Source organism: Podarcis raffonei, chromosome 16, assembly GCF_027172205.1.
Source record: "Podarcis raffonei isolate rPodRaf1 chromosome 16, rPodRaf1.pri, whole genome shotgun sequence".
Lineage (NCBI taxonomy): Eukaryota > Metazoa > Chordata > Lepidosauria > Squamata > Lacertidae > Podarcis > Podarcis raffonei.
The window spans coordinates 35,015,150-35,042,251 of NC_070617.1; the positions used below are offsets into that span (position 1 = coordinate 35,015,150).

Genomic DNA, 27,102 nt, shown 5'->3' on the forward strand with positions numbered 1-27,102 from the left:
GACCCTGATGTTGGGAAAGGTTGAAGGCACAAGGAGAAGGGGATGACAGAGGATGAGATGGTTGGATAGTGTTCTCGAAGCTACCAGCATGAGTTTGACCAAACTGCGGGAGGCAGTGGAAGACAGGAGTGCCTGGCGTGCTCTGGTCCAGGGGGTCACGAAGAGTCGGACAAAACTAAACAACTAAACAACAACATTTACCTGTATTTCTTAGTGTCGCAACAAGGATAATGCATGACTGCGACCTCAGATTAAGTAAGTAAATCATTTTTAAACTTACTTCAGAGTGTGCTCTGTTTCATTGCATGAAGGTAGAAAGGGAGCCAGCTGCCTCAAGCAGCTGGAACATAATGAATGAAGGTTTAATATCCTATTCCTATGCTTCATTAATAATGAAGGGATTTAAACACTCCTACTGAGGCTCTCTGTGTGCAAGCCCTGTGGTTTTAAAACAGGCACTAGCCTGCTTCTTTTCTTTGCTAGTTAATCCACCTGAGGGTGGCATGGAGAGGGTGGCCTTGTAGCCTGGGGTAGGAGCATGACCAAGGGAGTGTTCTAAGAGCAAATCAGAAGGTCTGGGGAGCCACATTCAATTCCCCGTGCCCTGGCCCAAGTTTCCCCACCCTTGGTTTAGCTCCAAAAGGGCTTCTGGTGAAATTTACAATTATCAGTAATGAGCCAGTCTCTGCCCTCTGGATTTACAATCCAAAGGACATGACACAAAAGGAAAAGGATGGGAAAGAAAAATGGGAAATGCAAGCACCAGTTCATGAAGCTACAATCTTCTCAGGTTGCTGTTTTTAATGATCAAAACATATCTGCATATGTGTTGAGAAGATGTGTTTAGCAATGTGTGTTTTGAGAGCTAATACATTTAGAATTTCATATTCTGAGAAGAAATGGTTCTATTAACAGGAATTTAAAAGCAGGTTTCCATGTGTGTGGTTTTTTTTTACGAAAACAAAATGTGGTGGTTAATGCAGAAATGGAAGAGAACAGGGGGCAGATCCAACATTCTCTATCCACTAATGCAAGATCCCTTGTGCCAGCAGATGACAGATTTTAAACTGCGCACAGCAAAATAATCCAACACAACAACTGTGTTACTGGTTGCTTGTTGTGCATCCACTAGTTCATATTGTGCAATCCATCACGCAAGACTCTTTGGCAATGTACTTGTTGCACTGGCAGAACACTGTTGTGCAAGGGAAAACACAAATATAGCAGTAAGTGACAAAGTTAGCGCTACATTGGATGCAAACCAGGACTATCGGAGAACACATGTAAAACTGAAGTGGACCTGAAACAGAGTGATTTGCCCATCCCTATTCCCAATGTACGCCAAAGAATTGATGCTTTTGAATTGTGGTGCTGGAGGAGACTCTTGAGAGTCCCATGGACTGCAATAAGATCAAACCTCTCCATTCTTAAGGAAATCAGCCTTGAGTGCTCACTGGAAGGACAGATCCTGAAGCTGAGGCTCCAATACTTTGGCCACCTCATGAGAAGAGAAGACTCCCTGGAAAAGACCCTGATGTTGGGAAAGATGGAGGGCACAAGGAGAAGGGGATGACAGAGGATGAGATGGTTGGACAGTGAGGGTGTTAAAGACGGATATAACTTTCTTTATGTACGCTACAACAGCAGCTAGAATACTCATTGCAAAGTACTGGAAGACACAGGATCTACCCACACTGGAAGAATGGCAGATGAAGGTGATGGACTACATGGGCCTGGCAGAAATGACGAGCAGAATCCGAAACCAGGGAAGAGAAGCGGCGGAAGAAGAATGGAAAAAGTTTAAGGACTATCTAAAGAAATATTACAAAATTAATGAAAGTTAGAATGATGTTGGACTGGAAAGTAAAGGGTTACTATTAGCAATGGTTAAGACAAGGAGAATAAGGAAGATTAGCTTAAATTCAAAGTAAAATAAGGGAAGATTTGCTGAGTAATTGATTAGAATTTGGAATACAGAAAAGGGAGGCATGAGGAAGTCGAGGAAGAAAGGTATAAGAAATTAGGATATGAAATGGTACTTGTTTTTTTTCTTTTGTTTTGTTTTTGTTATTGTTTGTTTATGTATTGTTGTTGTTATGTATTGTTTGTGTGATTATAAAAACTGTTTAATAAAAATATTTTAAAAAAAAAAGAGAGATGGTTGGACAGTGTTCTCGAAGCTACCAGCATGAGTTTGACCAAACTGCGGGAGGCGATGGAAGAGAGGAGTGCCTGGCGTGCTCTGGTCCAGGGGGCCACGAAGAGTCGGACACGACTAAACGACTAAACAACAATTTCTACTGTAATGCTTCAATTTTAAAAAGAGAGAGATAAGAAACCCAGGAAATTCAGAACTCCACAATATGGAGAGAATTTCCTTGATGAGAATTGCAAAAGGATCTGCAGCTGGCATTTGAATTTTCTCTTTGACAACAAGCTGATGCGCCTTCTGAACATAGCATGCTTAACAATCTGTACGTGATAGGTGGGTGCAGAAATATAGAGCATTCACTCAGAGAGAGAAAGAGAGAGAGTGGTGTGTGTGTGTGTTATAATGTTTCGCCTTATAAAATAGCACATTACTCACGGCTATGGGATCCAGTGGTCTAAAGTGGCCCAAATAGAAACAAGGAAGATAAGACTTTGGAATTAGAAATAAAGGCATCAGAAGGAGAGGTGGAAAAGTACAGGCAGCAAGGATGACCAGAAAACATAAGCAACAATTAATAAACATATAAACGGATGTCACTCACCTGTCGCTTCCCCAGACCACAGCCTAGCTATTAATTATTCCAATCACAATGATGATATAGCTACATAATTGCTGTAATTGGTTCTTGATTCAGCTCCTAAATGTATGCGTGTGTGCTTAAGAGATAATGCATGTTTTAAAATATTTTCTAAACGATCCACAATTACACTGATAATTTGCCTTTGATCATTCATGTTTTTGTTCCTAGAATGTTACTCCCACTTCTTTTCTTTTCCAGATTGGGAAGCTTTGACAAGCATAATTCTTACCTCCCCAGAACAATGCCAGCGAGGCAGCCTTTGTCTTGCGGAGGGGAAGGAATGGATGCAAATGAGGTTCAGTGTCAAGGGGGGGGGGGCTTTTAAAAATAATAATAATGATAGGGAGAAGAAGGGATGTCAGAGAATTCTAACAGAAACGGGGGCAGAAATTGCTGGTGTCTGCTTATTCATCCATTCTTTGGGACACAAATGAATCAAGTGAATTAGTATCCTCTACAATTGTTTTTGTTTTTAGTCCGCAAATGATACTTGTATGTATCATACAGTTTTGCTCAGTTTGCTCCAAGATTACATCCACAAGCTCCTTTGGATGCAGATCACCAGGTCCTGGAAATGTGAATTCATTTTGAGAAGTGTTCACTGAGAGCCAGTGTGGTGTAGTGGTTAAGAGCAGTGGACTCGTAATCTGGGGAACCGGGTTCGCGTCTCCGCTCCTCCACATGCAGCTGCTGGGTGACCTCGGGCTAGTCACACTTCTTTGAAGTCTCTCAGCCCCACTCACCTCACAGAGTGTTTGTTGTGGGGGAGGAAGGAAAAGGAGATTGTTAGCCTCCTTTGGGTAGTGATAAAGCGGGATATCAAATCCAAACTCCTCTTCTTCTTCTTCTATCTTGGGCTGCAGCTCCCTCCTTGCATCACTTACAGTGCTACTTTGTATTACGACCGGGATCCGTTCTGGAGCCCTGGCTGCTAGCCAAAAAGGATTCAGGGCAAAGCGCCGCGTCTGTGCACACGTGTGGAGCGGTTTGTGCTTCTGCGCGTGCACAACCAGCAAACCCGGAAGTAATAATAATAATAATAATAATAATAATAATAATAATAATAATAATAATTTATTATTTGTACCCTGCCCATCTGGCTGGGTTTCCCCAGCCACTCTGGGCGGCTTCCAACAAAGATGAAAGATACACTAAAATGTCACATATTAAAAATTTCCCTGAACAGGGCTGCCTTCAGATGTCTTCTGAATGTCAGGTAGATGTTTATCGCTTTGACATCTGATGGGAGGGCGTTCCACAGGGCGGGCGCCACTACCGAGAAGGCCCTCTGCCTGGTTCCCTGTAACTTGGCCTCTCGCAGTGAGGGAACGGCCAGAAGGCCCTCGGAGCTGGACCTCAGTGTCCGGGCAGAACGATGGGGGAGGAGACGCTCCTTCAGATATACTGGACCGAGGCCGTTTAGGGCTTTAAAGGTCAGCACCAACACTTTGAATTGTGCTCGGAAATGTACCGGGAGCCAATGTAGGTCTTTCAAGACCGGTGTTATATGGTTTCGGCGGCCACTCCCAGTCACCAGTCTAGCTGCCGCATTCTGGATTAGTTGTAGTTTCCGGGTCACCTTCAAAGGTAGCCCCACGCAGAGCGCAGTAACCTGTTCTGGTACTTCCGGGTTTGCCATGGATGTTCGCCGGAATGGACGCTAGACGAGGCGGACGTTCACGGAGATATTACTGTATTCTGTTATCACTAGTTTGGGTGCTGCTCTTCTTTTGGGTGAAGACAGAGGCAAAGTAAGTGTTGAGAAGTTCCACCTTCTCTCTGTCACCCAATAGCATTTGTGCGCATTTTGAATGCCAACTCTTTAGAAAGACCCCTTTTCACCCATTTTAGTTTAAAGGAAGGAGAAAAAATATAAACACAAAGAGCCCTGCTGGGCCAGGGCAAAGGTCCACCCTGTTCTCAACAGTGATCAAAGGAGATGCCTATAGGAAGCCTGCCAAAATAAATAAATAATTGCTTACCCCATCCAATTCCGTAGTAGTATAAATGCTTGCTTTCTTCAGATCCAAACACTTTGATCACCATACTGTAGAGATGAAATCCTTCCACTAGCATCCATGCAAAAGCACTCAAGAAGAAGAAATGGAGGAGAACGGCAAGGATTTTGCAGGGCACCTACAAAGTGGAAGCAAGCAAATAAATAAATATCAAAATGCACAGATATGTCAAAACTGTTGGTGCAAAAAACCAAAAACAAAACTATATAGGAAGGAGAATTCCTGAATGCCAAGATCCAAATTTGGGGCAAGTATTTTTTGGTGAGAGAACCCCACAGAGATTTAAGGTTACAAGCTATGCAACAAAGTAAAAAATGAAAATATGATCTTTAAATTTGACCTTTAAAATATGCCCATCCGAATGAGATTCAAAATTTCCTTCTTCCCCCACCAGAGGAAAAGAACACACATGTGGTAAGTTAAAAAATCAATTACTTACAAATTTTTTGAAAGTTAGGTACATGTGCTTCAGAAAAGTTGCAGAGGCAGTAAAACTTAGTTACAAAGTAGTACAAAGTAGTAACAAAGTTCCTAGGTTATTGGTATAGGAACTCAAGAGTGGCTGGTGAGAGCCATATGGGTTGAGCTGAAGCAATCACCTCAAACCTTTTCACATGATGAGCTTCTCAAAAACTGGGGTGGGAATAATAGGCTGGATTACCTATTTCCTCCCAAGATAAGGGAAGTGACACAGCTAAGCCTGACAGGACAGCTAACTTTATGGTGTTAACCCTTTAATGCATTAATTAGACTTAATATGTTGGTTTTACTGGGAATAGTGATCCCATAAAACCATCCAATGCATCATTTCCAATAGTATTTATTACAATACACATACCAAATGCCCGAACTGTGTCACATACATTTTCTCAGCAATTCCTCCAGCTCCCATGTTTTCATCCTTATAGATGCAAAGACTGAAGCTCATACTATCTTGCTTAAGGACTGTATCCTGTCCGGAAAGTTTATTACTGCTCTTAGGTATGAACTACGGCTGAGGTTAAAGACCAGCCTCTTGGAGGCTGCAAAGGTAACAGGGGTGGATATGAAGCTGCCTTATACCATCAGACAATGCGTCTATCTAGCTCAGGACTGCCTACACTGGCTGGCAGCAGCTCTCCAGGCTTTCAGAGAGAGGTCTGTCCCAGCCCTAGTTGGAGATGGCAGGGACTGAACCAGGGACTTTCTGCATGCTAAGCAGATGTTGTGCCACTGAGCTATGGATGAATCTGTCAATTTTTGTTTCCCATATTCTCATTTCCCCCCATTTTAAATTCAGTTCTCTACATTTCCACAGCAATTTCCATTTGTGAATATCTCCTAAGAGAAATGTATTTTTTAAAATGTATTTTTAACTAAAATACACGTTTTTGGAAGCAATTTCCCCTGGTGTATGCATTTTTGTATACAGTACTGTTTGATTTGGCGTTGCAAAATTCAGAGAAGTGTGGATTTTGAGGATTAGATGTATTTTGGTTTACACACTGGTTCAAGTTGAATGAATTAGGTAGTTTGCCATTAAAATGGAAACAAAATAAAATTTGTTTCTCCCTAAATGCTGTGTATATGTACCCCTTTGTAGATGCTCTGTGGAAGGTCTTATGAAACTGGGGAAAGGTTGCTCACTGAACTGGGGAGCACCCCAGCATTGCCTAAGGACCACAGTGGTGCATCTTGTTCTTCCCACTCTCTAATGCGTCCTTTCAACTTAGCACAGGAAGCTAGACAAATGTCCTGATGTTGCCTGAGCTCTTTCTCTCTTACAACAGCTCTTTCTCTCTTACAACAGATTCCAGTTTTCTAGGCAACACTGGAATTCTTGTTCTCACTTCCCATAATGCTCCAGAAGTGCCAGAACCTAGGTAAGCAACCCTGAGTTGCCAGGGAAAGTGGGCAATACTTGCCCCTTTGCAGACGCTCGCTCCCTGGAAGAGGGCGAGCATTACCTTGTTACCTAGGCAACACTGGAATGATTCCTCTCTTTCTGCAAGACTAGGACCTAGGCAAGGATCCCAAAGTTGCCTAAGCAACTGAGTGGCTATCTCCTTTGGCTGCAACATACTGCCAGAGTCCTTTCCACAATGAGACAGAAATCTTCAGAGTAGTGGATCCTTGTGGGTGCAGATAAAAATAAGCATTTGAAGCATTCGACAGAATTTCATGAAGTGCTTATTTGAGGTGGTGGACAGATCCTAATTTGAACTGTATTAGTTAGCCCAGACTGGACAAATGGGCACGCATACATACCAGTCCAAAATGGATATATTTATGGAGGAAAAAGAAAGTGTTCACTCAGAAACATCCTAAGAGCTTTTCTCTGCATTTGTTTCATTTCAATATTTTTGTCCCACTTTCCTGGCAATTGTATCTCAAAGTGTCTCACATCAATAAAAGGGAGAGCATGAGTGAGTCAGCAAATGAGCGAATGAGAAAGAGAGGTCCTGCCATCACATTTATAAATGAAAAAGAAACGATACACAAAGGAAAGAGAGAAGAGGAAGAGAAGGAGAAGGAAGATCTGTTCTTCAAGGTCAGAAGAAAGGAGTGAACTTCAAGCATTTATACCCAGCTTCAGGAATGATTCATCTGCTGTTGCTGGTGTTCTTGCTTGAATAGTAGCTGGTGACTCTTGTTCCTTGGGCTGCTGGATGGTGCTAAACTTTCTTACTTCTGCAGTCCCAGGGCCTCTGGTACTTAAAACTGTGTATTTCTTTCATGCAGGGAGGCAGCAGGAACCCCCCCATACACACAGAGGTGCTCCCTCTCTGGTCTGATGGTTGAGGTCAGTTTGGTCTGCCAGATGCCATAAGGCTCTTCCTGAAAGGTTGGTACAGTGCAGGAGATTCCAGCTGCTTTGAAAAAGGTGACAGTGTGGCCACCCCTAAAGAAACCGCTCCTTCGTTGGAGGTTCTTAAACAGAGACATCACCTTGCCGACAAAGGTCCGTATAGTTAAAGCTATGGTTTTCCCAGTAGTGATGTAGGAAAGTGAGAGCTCGACCATAAAGAAGGCTGATTGCTGAAGAATTGATGCTTTTGAATTATGGTGCTAGAGGAGACTCTTGAGAGTCCCATGTACTGCAAGAAGATCAAACGTATCCATTCTGAAGGAAATCAGCCCTGAGTGCTCACTGGAAGGACAGATCCTGAAGCTGAGGGTCCAATACTTTGGCCACCTCATGAGAAGAGAAGGCTCCCTGGAAAAGAGCATGATGTTGGGAAAGATGGAGGGCACAAGGAGAAGGGGACGACAGAGGACGAGATGGTTGGACAGTGTTCTCAAAGCTACTAACATGAGTTTGACCAAACTGCGGGAGGCAGTGGAAGACAGGAGTGCCTGACGTGCTCTGGTCCATGAGGTCACAAAGAGTCAGACACAACTAAACAACAACAACAAAAGTTTGGATGGTCAGGGATTCTTAAGCTGTGATTCCTACATTGTGGAGAGTTGGACTAGATGACCCTCAGGCTCCCTTCCAACTGTACAGTTCTATGATATTATAATTCTACCTCAAAGAGATCATTACAGCTTTTCTGCCCAGGCTCCCCTTTTCCTGTAGCTTTTCTGCCCAGGCTCCCCTTCTTCCTCCTTGGTCAAAACAGCCAAGCTTAAAAAGTGGGTTGTGCATTCCTACGCCCTCCTCATGTAGGCATGTGTGTTTATTTCCCTCTTGTTCTCATTCCATTCCCTTCTCGAGTGGGTTTTCTGACTGTAACTTGTTTCCGAGTGACTGCTGGAGCTCTTCCTTCAAGAGACCATTGTGGTGGGATTGAATCAACGATTTCTCTGCAGTCCACCTTGCCTGGCTTTCTGTTCAAATGGGTTGCAGACACAGCTTCCCCACTGCATTGAGAATGGTTGTTTTGCTTTGCTGGGGCAAAAGACAAAAGAATGCATTTTCCTCAGAAAAATGATTCATGTTATTACAATCCATGAAAGCCAGAGGTTTTTTCCCTTTGTGTGTAGTTTTGTTTGTTCTGAATCCATCAAAAGAGAAAACAAAAGAATAACAAATCTTATTCTTCAGCAAGACGATGTCGCCATCCACATCTCCCTGTTCCTCAAGTAACACACAGGGTATAATTCTCCTTGACCTCAATTACTTTAAAATGCAGGCAGGGGTGGAGAGAAGAGTTATTCCATTTTACAGAAAGCAGAAAGCATTCAGCACCTCCTCTGAGATCTACAAGGTCTCCACAGACAGGAAATTTTTGTAAAGGTGTTCAGAATTGAACCAAGAAGTCCCTGAGGGTGGAACTACCTCAGACAGTGTGAACCTGCCACTCAACACCTGTGTCAATCAGGCCTGTGGTCAGAATGTAGCAGCAGTGAAAGGGCCTAATTCTCTTGTGTGGATTGGAAAGCATCTATCAATCAGATGGCACGATCCTCTGAATTTTGCTACGCAGTTCCACAGAAATGTATATTTTATTGGGAGAAGACATTCAAAAATGGGTATTTTATGTGAAAGTACAAAGATGTGTGTTTTAGCAAAATATGTATACAAAATTCACATAACATGAGTATAATTTAATTGCAATGTTTTGTGCGGTTTTTCAATCCACCCAAAAGCGAATGGACCTCTGGGAGCATGTAATAATGACACAGGACAAAAATAGGCTGATCTGTCCATCCTCGGTCCTTTCCCTTTAAAAAAGAATGGTGCAGTGGTCAGCACCAAATGACCGGATCTGAGAGAGACCCTTGCAGCGCCACTGATTTTTTTGAGGAAAATGTCCTCAAGTCAGGAGAAGAGTTGGAAATCAAAATGGCAGCTCATAACACTGATCAGAGCACTTTTGCTAGAGTTCCCTGGTGCTGCAAGGTGGGGTCACCAGAACCCACAACATGAAGGGGGCTTACCAGCAGGCACTTTGCTGGGGGGGGGGGGTCTCCTCAACTCTGGAGGCTGACGTCCATTGAGACTGGTAGGACTGAAAGCAGAAATCCACCACATGGTGGATGCAGAGCAAATGACAAGCGGAGCCAGCTAATTCTCGTTTTGTCCTCCTGAGGCTGCCTGCTGAGTTTTAGAAGGAGGAACATTGAGAGAGTAAGGAGTAGGAAGCTGACAGGCTGCATGATCCCTCACCCTGGACTGGTTGTATCTGAGAAGGTAGGCAGGTGGGGGTTGGCCAAGAGTAGACCAAGTTTGGTGGCTCAGTAGCCCATTTTCCTTAATGGACCAGCTTCCATTGCCTGGAGTCAGTCTATAGGCTCAGAAAAACTAGGAATTGGCCAAGTCTGGTATTAATATGAAATGCAAGAAAGAATGTGATTTTCTGGTCTTGCCTGACCAATAGAGCAGTCAACTCTGCCTGTTGCAAGCAGTGTTCAAAACTCCCATTGTTCTAGGCGCATTTTGTGACAGGGAATTTCATTAGTGCGAGCAGTTTCGGAGCTCTGGGCGCAGTACTGCGCCTAAGATTTCAGATTAAAACTGCAGAGTGGAAGGAAAGGAGGACCTTTTTCTGCCTGCCCACTTCCAGCTACTCTCTGAAGACTGGAGAAGAGACCCTCTTCAGATAATTAGGGGGATGGGCAGGGAAAAGACTAGACCATGTCAAAAAGGAACATAATAGTTTAGCTGCAGTTCATTCATTTTCAGCTTTGTATTCTTGTTATAAAAAAGTGTGCCTAGACATTCCATTGTTGCGCCCATTACCTAGGTTTAAGGTGCCATTTAGCTCCTAGCTTTTCATATCTCAGTTTCTTACACTGGTTGCAAGCACTGCATGCCAGACCCAGCAGAAAAGTTGGAGGAAAACCCTTCAGGCAAGGCTGGAGCCCTTGTTGAAATTAGGCTTTTTTTAAAAAAAGCAATGGCTGCATTTCTAAGAGTCTGGAGCCCAGACTCCCACCGGTTCCTCCAAGCAGAAATCCAAAAGGAAAGCAAGCACACTTTACCCTAATATATGCATTTTTGTATACATGATTTGCTTGGGAAAGTGCATTACAAAATTCAGAGGAGAGCAAATCTCAAAGGATGACTCTGTGTTGGTTCATATATTGGATCTGGAAGTGTGAATGAGGTAGGTTTGCTTTTAAATGTGAAGTGAATTGAATTCCCACCCCCAATTCCTAAATTTGTTTTTTTTAATAAGATATTTATTAGCTTTTTCACACATTATAAGCACACACATCACCACAAAAAACAAAAACATAAACACACACAAAACACAAAAAACACCACATGTATAATTTCAATCCCTTATTTTCATAAAACTTATTTTCCCGACCTCCTCATACCTCCCCTTACTGCATTCCAATCCCTAATTAATTTTGATCAACAAATCCCTCCCTAATTTCTAATAAATAATTTTAACCTTTCTTTTCATATTGTATAATGATTACAGCATACAACCTCATATTTTCCAAATCCACAACGTCTTAGCACTCAGCAATTTTACAATGTTTCTTAAGATAGTCTTTAAATTTCTTCCAATCTTCTTCCGCCGTCTCTTTTCCCTGGTCTCGGATTCTGCCGGTCATCTCTGCCAGTCCCATATAGTCTATAACTTTCATCTGCCATTCTTCCACGGTGGGTAGTTCTTCTGTCTTCCAATACTTTGCGATGAGTATTCTTGCTGCTGTTGTAGCATACACCCAATTCCTAAATTTGAGCCCAGTTCTGGACCAAATCTGCCTCTGTAGAACCCCTGATGACTTCAGTGAGGGCACAGTGGGGTCTTCTCCCTCCTCCAACCACCACTCAATGAATGGTGAGCATTCCAAGCCTCTCCCACCCACCTACATACCTCCCCCCAGTTTCTATGTTTCCCAGCACTGGGGGTGCTAGATTTCCAGTCTCACCCCTGGGGTTTGGAAGGTGAGGGAGAAAAGACTGCCAGGAGGAAAGTATGAGTCTTGGTGAGGTGTGGGAAGGTAACAGAAACGAAGCATTTTAATTCTTCAACTCAAGTTAAAATCCAAGCCAAAGAAGAACTTCTGGCATATTAATTCATTGCCACCAAGATTTATATTTTCAAGCAAGGGAAGCATTTGGCAATATGTGCAGAATTACCCTTACTCTGCAAAGCCTGCGCTGAATTCCCTAGGAACAAGGAGAAAAACAGCACCAACCCCTGTGGGCGGTAGCCATGTGAACCCACTTCTTCTGTACTGGAACTGCGGTTTCAAATCATGAGTGAAAACTTGGCGAATTGGGCTTCCAAGGGCTGGCTACACAGAGATCTCAGTGGGAGTTGCAATTTGAGAGAGTGAGATGAAGGTTATTTGGTTTTGCTTTTTGCTTTACTGCAAAAGCACAACAGGTTTGAAGCTGTGTTAGAGGAGTGGAGTGGTAGCAACAATCCAATATACAGGCTGCAGAAGTGGAAAGCAATGCTGGTTTCTGCCACCAATGTGTGGTGTGTGTTTTTACTGCCAGCTGGTCACTTCCCTAACAAACTCTCACTTTTCTTTGCTCATCTACAAAACCTTTTGAACATATTTTGTGAACAGCAAGGTGTGACAAATGTTGCCTCCACACACCACCTTCCTATTTTCAAAATCCATTTGGAATCTGTTTCTGCTATGTGAAGTCTATCTGCTTCCTGGCACCCTCGAAGGCAAGAGCAGAGACCCTTTGGCCAAGGTAGAAGCAAATGCTGTTTAGTTCTTCATTTGAGGGATTTTTCTTTTCTTTTCTGCAGCACCAGCCTGTGAAGCAACTTGAATCAGCAACCTGCTTATTGTTTGGGGGGAAACGGTCATTTGGTAGATTCGCCTTTACATGTGAACAGAATGAAATTTCACCCCTAGTCCCAATTCTGGCTCTAGGGTTCTATAAATCTACTGCCCATCAGTGCTTTGGGTGACCCAGATTTCTAGGGTTTGGAGAGCATGAGAAAACCTTCTCTCTATTTGTTTTCTCCACACTATGCATAATTTTATGACTATATCAAGTCTCTCCTCCCTCCACCCAGACACAGTTGCCACCTTTCAAAACTCAACACTTTTCAACTGGAATGGTGCTTACACTGTGTGTGTGTGTGTGTGTGTGTGTGTGTGTGTGTGTACACACAAAAATGAAGACAGCAACCATGACAATAAGAAATTCTCCCCCGCTCATTCAAATCAGATCTTGCTCCCTACACTCATGTTATATTCCTCCAGCTTCAATTACGCCTCTGGAGTTACACATAGTGTCTTGCTGATTTATTGAAGATGGTTTCATTGTATATTCTCTTGCCTTGCCTTGTTTTTTTGGTTGGTTTTTTTTTTTTTTGTATTTTCTGGTTCTATCTTTCTCTGCTCAGCTTCACTCTCTCCAAGTTTTGATTGCCCTTCTAAAAAGTAAATCCTTCTGTCTTCTCGCGTTTACCACCACACAATATACCGTATTTTTTGCTCTATAAGACTCACTTTTTCCCTCCTAAAAAGTAAGGGGAAATGTGTGTTCGTCTTATGGAGTGATTGCAGGCTGCACAGCTATCCCAGAATCCAGAACAGCAAGAGGGATTGCTGCTTTCACTGTGCAGCGATCCCTCTTGCTGTTCTGGCTTCTGAGATTCAGAATATTTTTTTTCTTGTTTGCCTCCACCAAAAACTAGGTGCGACTTGTGGTCTGGTGCGCCTTATAGAGCGAAAAATATGGTACCCTTATCTGCCTCCTGCAGAGATGTTGCTTAGGATCTCTGCCCAATTGCAATGTGGGAGAGGGAGAGAAGGGAAGGTTTCTCATTTTGCACACCTGCATACACTTCTAGCTTGTAGCAGCAAATGGAAAGACATCTCTGGGGTCTGAACATCCAGCAGAACCTGGACCTGGCCATCTTTCTTGCCTTCAGAACTATCCAGGATTGTCTGCACCTGCACCTTCCTTCATCTTTGCCTTGCCCTTGACCTCTCTCTTGCACCATTCTCAAGATCCTGCCCCACATAAGAACATAAAAAGAGCCTGCTGTATCAGGCCAATGACACATCTTGTCCAGCATCCTGTTCTCACAGTAGCTAACCAAATGCCTGTGCAAAACCCACAAGCAGGATCTGTGCACAAGAGCACTCTTCCCTCCTGTGGCTTCCAGCAACTGGGTGTCAGGGACTGGACTGAAGGGGATGAGGGAGAGGAGCAGGAATGGTGGAAATCACCACCACCTCCTTCTCCTGTAGCTTCCAGAGAGGAGAGAGACAGTCTCGAATTACAGCTGGGCCTTGAGCAAGATAGCAGCTCTGAGACAGGAGAACAGCAGAGTTATGCGTTGTTAGGAGAAGGGGAGGCAGAGCAGCTAGCTGAGGTCCAGCGCCAAGGGCCTTCTGGCGGTTCCCTCACTGTGAGAAGCAAAGCTACAGGGAACCAGGCAGAGGGCCTTCTCGGTAGTGGTGCCCGCCCTGTGAAACGCCCTCCTATCAGATGCCAAAGAGATAAACAACTACCTGATACTTAGAAGACATCTGAAGGCAGCCCTGTTCAGGGAAGTTTTTAATGTGTGACATTTTAATGCATTCTTCATCTTTGTTGGAAGCCGCCCAGAGTGGCTGGGGAAACCCAGCCAGATGGGCGGGGTACAAATAATAAATTATTGTTATTGTTATTATAGCTGACACATCATTGGACAGCGTAACCAGCCCCCTTTCTCCCAAAACGTGGTTTTTGTTAAGGTGCAAGAACAAAGAGTGCAAAAACAAGAAGCAAAGACGTAGAAGCAAATGCTGTTGCTAGAAGGGAAAGGGGAAGGAGTTCAGTGCGAGCAACTCCATTATGGGGAATGACCAGAATTCTTTATCTTTACTCTGATGGCTGAATAAATCATGCATAAGAACTTTTTTGTTTCCTCCCTGCCTCTTGGTGCCAGTGGGGGGTGGAGAGAGAGAGAATTTCTCAAGCCTGACACTGGGACTCAGAAGCATGAACAATGTCCATCAATGGAGGTAGAGCATAGCCATCATGGCTAGCAGCCATTGATGACCTTCTCCTCCATGAATTTGTCTAATCTTCTTTTAAAGCCATCCGTGTTGGTGGCCATCCCTGCTTCCTGTGGGAGCAAAATGGGGGACAAGGCTGAGACTTCATATGGAACTGTCTCATGAAAAGCTCCTTGGGACTATATTTCCTGTCTGACATGTCTATTTTTCTGCCGGCTATATTTGGATGAAGAGATCGAGGTCCCATCAAATGCTGTGAGATTCTCAGATGAAGCCCCATGATTATGATTATTAATAGTATTAATTACTGACTTAAGCAGCAGCCCACGGCCTGCTTGTGATTAACGCATGACTTTATTGTCTGATACACGCTGCCCAGAATGGAAGTGCACACACCTGTCATGTTCTATTTGTCATGATGACTGTAGAACTAATGCAAAATGGGGGAGGAAACAAAACTCTTTTTTGAAATGGCAGAAGCACTATGGTGCCACATCCTCATTGCTGTGGTAGCCACTGTGGCAAATCAGCTTTAAAAATGTACAGTTGCTATCTTTTAAATATTGGCTGTGTTTAGGGATGTCAGAGAGTTCTGTGGGAAACAGAAATGGGAGTGGAAATGGCCAGTGTTTGTTTTATTCATCTCAGGCCCAGAATGGAAATTGACCCAGTATACAATACAATATACAATACAATACAATACAATCAGTATTCACTGTCACTGTTGCTTTCAGTCCACAAACGATACTTTACTGACTATGTTCCCCACCACTTGATTTGCATTCCCTTTGCATTGAAATGAATGGGGCAAAATAACATAATGACAACGTAATTCCAAACTTAATTGTATATATAGGTTTTATAAGAAACATGTTTGCTTGCCAATTCCCACCCATTGTAAACTTACCGTCCCAGGATTGAACTGGAAGCTTATAAGCAGTAGGATCTGAGCCACTAAGATGGCAAATGACAGGTTGGCGTGGATGTGGTAGCGTTGGTTACATATGGTGCTGACAGAGCTGTGGGAAGGGAAAGAATTGATTAGTATTCTGAGATGAAATGGCTTGTTAACAATGCAACTGAAAGGAATTTGTTTCCTAAATTTACCCGTCTTTCAGGATTAAGCTGTGTCGGATGAGATTTCCCAGTGAAATCAACCCAAAGGACTGGATAGTACATTATGGTTTCAATCATATGCACATGTTCTTGGGAATAATCCCCAAGTGAATGAAGTCAGACTTGCTCCTGAATATATACAAATAGGATTGCTATCTGAGTGACATCTCTATCTTCCACCATATGGATTTGCTATGGCATGTAATGATTCTATCAACACAGGCAGAAAATTAAAGCATAAGCAGTGGAGGCTGGTTCATTGCAGAGAATGGGCCCCACCAGTCTCATTCTGCCCTCAGCCAGCCCTCGCCTGCCTGCCTTCCTACTCACATCCAGCCCAAAGGGTGAAGCGGGATTTCTGCTTCCTCTTCCTTAGTCTCTGTGTTGCCCCTTGTAGAAAGCAGAGAAGAGGAAGGGGACAAAACTAGAATTGGATGGCTTTGCCACCTACTGTTGATTCCCCTGCTTTCTGCCCTACCAATAGCAATGGTCAGCAGCCACTGCTGGTTATAACCTGAAGTGGGTTGAAAAGTAAGCATGACAGAGGCAGCTCAACATCATGTATCACACAAATGAGGCTAAAAATTAAGCTCCTTGTGAAACTATGGAGAACTACTGATCTATATTTCATCTTTTCACAGTTTGACCCACATAATGAAAGCTTTTTTAAAAAAATGGTGCTTTGGGTGCACAGACAAGCTCCAACAGTAATTTCAGGAGGCAAGCAGCACTGGACAGCCATGACAACTGTCCATTAATAGATGTTACATAAATTTAATATGCAGCTTACCAGAAGGCAACTGCGGGAATGTTCTAAGGAAAGAACTGGATGCTTGCTGTCATCAGACAGAGCAGGACCTAATCATCCGCTACATTCCACAGATCTGACCTTGCAGCAGTTCCACAGCAGAGTGTGACATGCCTCTCTCACATCCTAATGAGACCTAGCCCTCTAGCTACAAAATTATTTTTTAATTGGGATGGTACCATGTCAAAGCAAATGCTACTTAGGTCTCAGAATGTCAACTCCCTTTGCACCAACTAATTTTTACTTCACTTGGTGGACAGTAGCTACCTGCAGGCATCGTTGCAGTTTCAGGTGTTCAATAAAGTAGAATAAAAAATTCAACACCTAATCTGTTCCCTTACCACAATCTGCCTCTGGATTCAACAAAAGCAATCAATACAACATGAAAAGCAGCCATGAAATACCAACTATATATGAGTAGTTGTACCAAGATTTCTTTGTGTGTGTGTGTGTGTGTTCATATTTATTATATTTGTATTTTTGTTATGCTCATTATGTATGAGGGGTATGGAGTGTTAGGGGGTGGGTAGGACCTCTGGTGGGGGGCACGCCGTGTTCCTTCTGGGGTAGTTTGTTCACCTTTGGTCCCCACCCTGCACTCGGCTCTCACCTGTGGCTCCTGGAAGCTGTCAGCATGCGATAGCAGCCACACCATGGGAAACAGTTTCAACTGAGTTAGGGACTTCCCTGCATGCGAAGACAGACTCTGGTGGATTGAGTGGACGAGGCCAAGAGTGGGTCCAATGGTCAAGAAGGCAGGTTGTGCACGTGCTGTAGAGGGAAGTGAGGGGCAGATGGGGCTGGTCCACCTGAGAAGGTAGTCCACCTAGGAGAAGGAAGTCTCTGATCCTAAACCTCCTTTACATTGCAGGATAACTTCAGGAGAAGAAAGGGCTAAGGAGTAAACCCTACACAAATCTGGGGTGGAGTCCCTAAGACAGTTGGATGTTGTCTTGTATGCCTCCTTCCGGCAACTCCCACAGCCAAGCTGGTGTTCTGCTTTCCTTTGGGACACATCAGCGAGGTCAAGAGGAGGTCTTGTCATCTGGACAGCCCAGGACCTCCATACAGGACCATCTAGTCTTGCTTCTTAAGGAGGTCGCTTCTGTGCTGCTAACTCAACTGTTTGGCTTCACCACCAGAGGTGCACCCCATTGACTCTTGAGACAGATGGATGCCAGCAGCAACAGCAACATTTGTATGCATTGCTACATGTGGTGTTTGACCATAGTAGGGAGGGAAACAGCTTGAAAATGAGAGCTTGGAGATTTGGGAACAGCCAGGCTGCCTTTGCAATTACTAGAGGTTCTTTGGGTCATCCTGATATAAGAATTAGAGACCCCAGATGTATATTTTTATTATTTTAATAGTGTTTCAATTTAATTGCATTTAACCTTTCAGAATGTATTAGGCTTGATTTTTGTGTGTTCTGCATTTGCGAGCCTCTTCCTCCTTTGCTGTATTCAGTCTCTCCTTATCTACCCCTGAAAGTGGTACAAATGGCAGGATGTTTTAGCACCGGAGGGTAAGTCAGCTATCCTTGAAGCTATCTGAGACCCTGGAAGAGGATTTTATGATGCACTATCCCTCCCGTTGAAGGCTAGGTTGCCAGGGCAACATCGGACATCCAAGACCTAAAATGGTCAAATAATCTGGGCACATCGGGGCCACTCCAAGGTGATTGTGGGGTTGAAAATACCAGTATGGAGCCATGGGTGTTTTACTTCTCATGACCTGTAACATTTCCTGACATATGTGAGGATGTTTTATGACTCTTTGTTTGAACTACTATATAAGCTTTTGTTCTGAAGTGCCTTGGGGCAGACCTTCTCCACTGGCAGGTTGAGTTGGGTGAGCTCTGTCCTATTGCAACAGCTATAACAAGCGCTGGGTTCCTAAATCTGGGTGCTGGACTTGAAAATAGTTTCCTTGGTTCTGTGGTTTATTCAAAAGGTGGTTGTTCCTCACCTGGGTAACAAACAAGGTGCTGTCAAGGTGAATTCTTACCACAATCCTCTACAGCCAACTACTCATGCAATTCGTACTTCAAGATTGGAAGGCTAATCACCCATTATCCATTACTCAATGGTCTGAAAATCTCACTGCCCTTCTGACATTTGAAGGTGTATCTTACAATCAGCAATCTCATTTGGATATCGGTTTATACACATGGACTTATTGTATTGAAATATATGGGGGGTATTTAAATCAGGACTGATGGATTCTTCTTATTGTTAAATGCGAGCAGACTTCTTTTCTTTCATATCTGCAGTCATATATACCCTTGATGCAATCATATGTACAACTGCAGGAAGTGTGCTCTTTTGCAGCACTTGATTAATGTGGAAGCATGTGGTGATAATGTAGAGAGGGGAGAAATATGCAACTGAACTTAAGGAACTGGAAGCTGAGGTCCCCTGTAAATGCTCCGGTTTTGTTTGTTTGTTTGTTTTGTTTTTAATCTGTTATTGCAGAATTCAGAAAGACCAGAACCCACAGTAGAAGGAACACACCAAATGTTAAAGGAATGAATGAGGGAATATATTCATCCATAGTGTGAATGTCCAATGCCCCTCCATCCCTCTCTAAATGTAGGGTCTGAACAACACCTGCCCCTCCCCAATGTCTGGGTGATTTCCACATCATGATATATCGCCATCTAAACATTATGGTGCTGGAGGAGACTCTTGAGAGTCCCATGGACTGCAAGAAGACCAAACCTACCCATTCTTAAGGAAATCAGCCCTGAGTGCTCACTGGAAGGACAGATTGTGAAGCTGAGGCTCCCTGAGAGCTCAGCTGAGAAGACTCCCTGAAAAAGACCCTGATGTTGGGAAAGATGGAGGGATAAGGTGAAGGGGACAACAGAGGACAAGATGGTGGGACAGTGTTTTCGAAGCTACCAGCATGAGTTTGACCAAACTGCGGGAGGCAGTGGAAGACAGGAGTGCCTGGCGTGCTCTAATCCATGGGGTCACGAAGAGTCGGACATGACTAAACAACTAAACAACAACAACAAACATTGTGATATACTGATATATCACAATGTCTGAAATAAGGATGGAGCTATGTAGAGGCATTGGCTGGCTTCATGGTTTTCACCACATTGTGATTTTTGCATAGCACATGCACTCACACACCATGATTTGCAATATATGGCCAGGTCAAAAATTATGATACTGATATCACAATATGGACTTCAAACTGGCTTTGGAAGATTTTTTGATATATTGCCCAGCCCTATAGCTGTGGAGAAACAGGAAAACATTCATGAAATTGACCTGTGAAATTGAGGGAAAGCAGTATCAAGACAGACTAGATTGCTGCCATGTGGTCTCTGCAGGGCTGACCTTGGGCCTGATCCAGAAGCTCCAGGTAGTGCAGAATGCAGTGGCTAGACAGCTGATGGGGAGCAGGTGGCAGGTGGCACCTCTGCTAAAACATACATGCTGACAATGTATATGCTATTGTGCCAGGTTACCAAAAAAATCCCTGGACAGCTCAGGTCTAGGCTTCCTTAAGGATAACCTGAAGCCTTATATGCCAGCTCTGTCACCGAGATCTTTCAAAGGAGCATTGTTAGTTGCCCCCATGTTGCAATGGCCCAACTGGCCACCACTAGGAGATGGGCATTTTTGACGTTGGTCCCATGCCTTGAGATATTCTTCCTGCTGAGCTTTGGCAGCCATCTTGGCTTTTGACTTTGAGCTGTCTTTTGAAGACCTTTTTAGTCCAACAGGCCTTTGCAGCTCTTGATGATGACAATGATGAAGATTTCATTTTACATATATCACTTTAATGTTCACTTGTACTGTTTTGAATTGTGTTTATGTTTTAGCACTGATATTATCATGCTTATTTATTTCAATATTTGCTAAGGGGTGCGTGGAATGGACAAATCAAAGCAACCCCTTTCAATGGGAGTGAAACAACTGAAGATTGTCACCTAGTCATTTCAAGCCAGACCTGGGCAGGTTGTGGGACACAATGAAAGTGTCGTCACCTTGAAATCTGTGCCGGTGACCTCACACTCTGTATGAAACTCTGTGCAAAGGTTTGGGTGGCGCAGGCTGAATTTCCAACAACAAATAGCCCTGACCAGTAGGAATTGCCTGTCAATCATCAAGATGGCAAGGAGCTTCGCAATCAAGGGAAAGAATAACCAAGAGGCAGGTTTGTTAACAGTGTAATTCGAAACAGAAAGGATTGTGATAATATGCATTCATTTTCTTTTTCTTGCAGTAGCCTTTCATGCCTATTACGATGTATGCCTCTGTTCTGGAGGCAAATTGCTCTAAATAAGAGCACAATTAACAGCCTAAGGCTTGATCCTCTGATGGAAAAATAGGAGTAACTCTGTGGAAAACTGCCAAGGTTTAAATTCAAGTAAGCAGAGCAGAGAATCCCACCCAGTATTTCCATATTTATATCAAATTTGACACTTCATAACTACCGTTTTGTGTTGTTATCTACATAGGGGTGTCTTTTCTATAAATATGGAAATAAAGTGTTTATCACTAGCTCCCCAAATCACATTACAATTCCTGCTAAGGGCAGCTCCTTGGATGAGTGCTTCTTTCTTTGCCTGTGCCTTCATGAGAGATTCCGCTTGAATCCCAACAAGTCTTGTTTATTGCAAGCTGATGGGCCAACAGAGCACATTCACCAAATGCTCTCGCATTAAATAGCTTTAATACTGTTTTGGGGGGACAGAGGGAGAGCAGGTGTGGGGGACTCCCTGGTTCTGAATGGGGCAACTGTGCCCCTGAAGCACCAGGTGCGCAGCCTGGGAGTCATTTTGGACTCACAGCTGTCCATGGAGGTGCAGGTCAACTCTGTGTCCAGGGCAGCTGTTTACCAGCTCCATCTGGTACGCAGGCTGAGACCCTATCTGCCTGCAGACTGTCTCGCCAGAGTGGTGCATGCTCTGGTTATCTCCTGTTTGGACTACTGCAATGCGCTCTATGTGGGGCTACCTTTGAAGGTGACCCAGAAACTACAACTAATCCAGAATGCAGCAGCTAGACTGGTGACTGGGAGCGGCTGCCGAGGCCATATTACACCAGTCTTGAAAGACCTACAATGGCTCCCAGTATGTTTCCAAGCACAATTCAAAATGTTGGTGCTGATCATTAAAGCCCTGAATGGCCTTGGCCCAATATACCTGAAGGAGCATCTCCACCCCCATCGTTCAACTCAGACACTGAGGTCCAGGTTTGAGGGCCTTCTGGCGGTTCCCTCACTGTGAGAAGTGAGGTTACAGGGAACCAGGTAGAGGGCCTTCTCGGTAGTGGCACCTGCCATGTGGAATGCCCTCCCATCAGATGTCAAGGAAATAAACAACTATCTGACTTTTAGAAGGGAAGTTTTTAATGTTTGACATTTTGTTCTTTTTTAAGTGTTCTGTTGGAAGCTGTCCAGAGTGGTTGGGGAAACCCAGCCAGATGGGTGGGTGTATAAATAATAAAATTATTATTATTATTATTTATTAATGGAGTTCTCAACAGGCCCACGGAGCTCCTGTTTAGCTGAGTAGCCAAAAGGTTGCAGAACATCCAAGCATATATGAACTTGGAGATAAAGGCCATATTTTTTTTTACCAAGAGTAGATTACTGAACAGGCAAAAAAAAGAAATGAAAGTACAGTGGTACCTCAGGTTAAGAACTGAATTCGTTCTGGAGGTCCATTCTTAACCTGAAACTTTTCTTAACCTGAAGCACCACTTTAGCTAATGGAGCCTCATGCTGCTGCTGCGCCGCCGTTGCCGTGCGATTTCTGCTCTCATCCTGAAGCAAAGTTCTTAACCCGAGGTACTATTTCTGGGTTAGCCGAGTCTGTAACCTGAAGCGTCTGTAACCCGAGGTACCACTGTACTGGCATGGGACCCATGGATTCCACAAGACAGCTCAGGTGCAGTCTGCAAGTGCTAGTTAAAGAGGCCTCAGCGGCAGAGCAAGCCGATCTGGTGTCTTGGGCGGCATGTGTTCCCTGGGCTCAGGGGCGGGCCCAGCTGCCTGCAGGGGCGGGGCCAGCCAGGGCAGGATGCTCCATAGGGCCCCTGAGGAGTCTGCTTGCCTCCTGTCAGTCAACTACAGCTGAGGGGGAGGCAGCAGGCGGACCGTTTGGGGCAGCGCAGATCCTGTGGACGCCCAAGTCACCACGTCACTCCCAGGAGTGACGCGTGGCTCGGCCGAGTTGCAGGCCCCCCATGATGAGTGCCACCTGGCATTTTGTCACCCTGCTCAGTGGTCCACACAAACACACAAACACGTCAGAACCACACAATCACATCTCAGCCACTCTCTTTCCTTCCCATACATTAGAAAGAACTTTCTGGTGGCAAGAGCTATTTGACAGCGGAATGACTGCCAGGCTCTCCATCAGTGGAGATTTTTAAAAGAGAGATTGGATAGCCTTCTGTCAGAGATTATTTAGCTGTGAATCCTGCATTGCAGAGGGTTGGTCTAGATCATGGGTAGGCAAACTAAGGCCCGGGGGCTGGATCCTGCCCAATCGCCTTCTAAGTCCGACCCACAGACAGTTCAGGAATCAGCGTGTTTTTACATGAGTAGAATGTGTCCTTTGATTTAAAATGCATCTCTGGGTTATTTGTGGGGCATGGGAATTCATTCATTCCCCCCCCCCCGGAAAAAATATATACTCCGGCCCCCCACAAGGTCTGAGAGACAGTGGACTGAACCCCTGCTGGAAAAGTTTGCTGACCCCTGGTCTAGATGACTCCAGGGGCTGCTTTGCAAATCTTTGTTGTTTAGTCGTTTAGTTGTGTCCGACTCGTTGTGACCCCATGGACCAGAGCATGCCAGGCACTCCTGTCTTCCACTGCCTCCCGCAGTTTGGTCAAACTCATGCTGGTAGCTTCGAGAACACTGGCCAACCATCTCCTTCTCTGTTGTCCCCTTCTCCTTGTGCCCTCCATCTTTCCCAACATCAGGGTCTTTTCCAGGGAGTCTTCTCTTCTCATGAGGTGGCCAAAGTATTGGAGCCTCAGCTTCAGGATCTGTCCTTCCAGTGAGCACTCAGGGCAGATTTCCTTAAGAATGGAGAGGTTTGATCTTCTTGCAGTCCATGGGACTCTCAAGAGTCTCCTCCAGCACCATAATTCAAAAGCATCAATTGCAAGTCTACAATTCTCTAATTCCTCCTGCCACATTCACACACACACACACACACACACACACACACACACACTTTGAAAAAGAGGAATGGGCTGGAGAAATAAGAATAGATTGCAAGGAAATAACTTGCCATCTAAATAGCTTCCCGGATTCAGGAAATTACAGTAATTTAGACCAAACCCAGCCAAGTGTTACAAATATATATGCAGGATATAATTAAAAGAGGTTTAAGAAATTAATAACCTTTTATGAAACTCTCAACACCTGAGAGCGTCCAGTCCAGTAAGTCTGAAATGGAATACACACACTTTCTCTCTATATATATATCGGACGATCCATATTTCCAGGGCAATATCGGCTCAGCAGGTAGAAAAGTTAATATTACTCACGACAGAACCGCAAACGTGACCAATGTGATCATCAGGCAGAAGATGGAGATGGAGCAGCCGATGTAACTGATGGAGGACAGCGCCACCTTGTGTCCCGCTGAGAGCTGTGCGCCGGGGAAAAGAGAAAGGACGCCTATTGTTAATCAATTGGATTAGGCCATCAAGGAACAGTTTATCAACAGCTTTAGCCAAATGGGGAAAAAAAGTCATAATGACATTAGCAGGGCGGCATTCAGAAAACTGGGCCATATCAAACAAGCAGAAATATTCACACAATGAGATTTAAAAATAAACAAACACCCTCAATAAACAAGAGCATTTGAATTTGCAGAAAGCAGTACTGATTTCCGCCCGTTCCTGACCTGTTTCGCCCTGATGCACAAGACCTTAGAGCCAAAATGTTTGGTTGTGGCCAGGGCCAGATTTAGGTTTGTTTGTTTGTTTTTGAATATTTTATTAATAGAATGTAAGAACAACATATAATCAAATACAAGCAATCAAATACAGTTTTCCCCTAACATCCCCCCCCCAAAAAAAACACACAAGAAATTTCACCTAGAATCAGAGAATCATAGAGTTAGTTGGGATCTTTCTTTCTTTTTTAGTTTTTTTATTTTCAATGCAGAATCATAACAAAAATTACAAACATTGAATCCAAAATAATACTATCCAGACAAAAATCCCGGGAACATATAGGGAAAAAAAACAGAAAAGGAAAAGGGGGAAAAAAGCAAAGGAAACGAAATGAAACTAAGCAAAAACAAAAAAGCACACATCTACAGAACAAAACCATATCATTACGTACATAAACACAAATTGACTTCCTTCCTTTGTTCTATGACCTCAAAAAATTTACTCTTACTGTATTGTTGTGTCTAATTAGATTACTTCCATCTTTGTGCTTTTTTACACCATTTTTCTTATTCTTTAACCCTGTAAAGCATCATTCATTACATACCAATATACTAACTCCAGAAGAATGTTTTTTCATATAGTCTTTAGCACAATGAGTTAGTTGGGAGCTTGAGGATCATTTAGCCGGAAAGCTATCTATAGACAAACGCCGGCTCCCTTGGCCTGAAAGCAAGATGAGCACCACACCCCATAGTTTACTTAACCATCCAGGGGTCCTTTACCTTTACGATTCCCATGCCATTGTCCCTTACAGGAAACAAACCTGCAACCTTGGCACCACACTCGAATCAGCTGAGCTGATCCGTTGAGTTTGCTTTTAGAGAGAGGGGTGGGGGTTTTTTTAAGGCCAGGATAAATTCATGGAAAATGAGTCTGCCTATGTTAGCCGAGTGGAACCTTCATTAAAGGTAAAGGTACCCCTGCCCATACAGGCCAGTCTTGACAGACTCTAGGGTTGTGCGTGTTACGAAAAAGGAGCAATGCAGAAGCAAGCACCAGGTGGCTGGAATGGTAAACAGGATGTGGATGTTATTGGATTGTACCGTGGGAACCAGGAACAGTCTATTCACTGCTCTGAGAGCCGGATGTTACCTCAGAGCAGCACATGACCCTGTACTGGAAGTACATGGGTGGAGTTTATTTTCTCTCTGCGTTGGGAAGCAGAGTGTGCAGACATGTTTTCTCTGTACTGCTGAAAGACAGAAATAAAGACATGTAGATATATTTCTGTCTGTCTCTTTCCCCCTCCCTGGGAGAGGAGTGGGAGGAGTGGTGTGTTCTCCTTCACGTTGAGGAGAATCGCCGATTGGAGACCTCCCTTGATCTTGCCGGGAGTCGCAGACGGGAGGTCATAAGGATTCAAGCCGGGCACCTGGAGGGTGGCCAAATTCCTAAGAGCTGGAAGCTCTGCTCGCTTGAATTCCGAAAGTGCGCCCATCTCACTCAAGAGGCCGGGGGCCAGCGCTGTCCGGAGACACTTCCGGGTCACGTGGCCAGCGTGACAAGCTGCATCTGGCGAGCCAGAGCCGCACACGGAAACGCCATTTACCTTCCTGCTAGTAAGTGGTCCCTATTTATCTACTTGCACCCGGGAGTGCTTTCGAACTGCTAGGTTGGCAGGCGCTGGGACCGAGCAACGGGAGCGCACCCCGCCGCGGGGATTCGAACCGCCGACCTTTCGATCGGCAAGCCCTAGGCGCTGAGGCTTTTACCCACAGCGCCACCCTTGGAACCTTCAAATGCAGAAGCAATAAAGCACTGGATACCAGAGACAAGGAACAGGCAACAGGATATGATGCCCCATGTCCTATTCCTTTACAGGTGATTTTTTTAATTAAAGATTTTCTTGTTTTAAAGAAGTATGTGTAATGTCTCTCGTATTTTTTCCATGTAACATTTTTGCAAATCAGTTTCATTTGTTGAGACATTAGGAAGAAAAGGGGTGGAGGCCCTACTAAACATCTTCCAAGACAACAATGCCCATTTACACCACAAAGCACTCATAACCCACCTACTTTCAGCAGCCAGAAACACCATAACCAGACACTGGAGAGACCTGTCAGGAGTAAGCATGGACCAATGGTACCAAATAGTATGGGAAACAGCCCTACTTGAAAAATTAACCAATAAACTGAAACTGACACGGGGACAAATGGACAGAGGATTTGCATGTTCTCCATGAGACTTGGTGAATGTGTGCAATGTCTGGCTGTTATACCCATTAACCGCTCAGCTTCCATTACACCTAACGTATACACACAGTTTGGTCATCAAGTGTTGCACCTCAAACAAAAGTAGATTTTTTTAAAAAAAAAAGTTTTGAATGGGAAGAGCTGAAATCTTCTGTTATATTTATGAGGCTTTTTTTAAAAAAAGCGAGAGAGAGAAAAAGGAATTTTTTTCCATATTCATAATTCAGACTGATGAGCATTATCAGAAGAGGGGTCTGTGCTATTGGCTCTCAATTATTTAAAGAGGTGTTTTAAATTTTTCATGCTAAGTTTCCTTTTATTTTTAAATGATATAAGGAAAACTGATATAAGGAACTGATAGGAAAACTG

General features: G+C 44.0%; 1 protein-coding gene across 2 annotated transcripts in view; it reads right to left on the reverse strand.

Annotated features, from left to right (window-relative positions):
* Positions 1–27,102, reverse strand: part of ADGRD1 (adhesion G protein-coupled receptor D1) — a 286,097-nt gene that overhangs the window by 82,165 nt on the left and 176,830 nt on the right. For both annotated transcript variants that reach the window (XM_053368984.1, XM_053368983.1), the window contains 3 exons: positions 24,128–24,231; positions 15,585–15,696; positions 4,775–4,928 (listed from right to left, as the gene is read on the reverse strand). In XM_053368984.1, coding sequence (XP_053224959.1) covers positions 4,775–4,928; positions 15,585–15,696; positions 24,128–24,231 — 370 coding nt within the window. The remainder of the gene's footprint in view (positions 1–4,774; positions 4,929–15,584; positions 15,697–24,127; positions 24,232–27,102) is intronic.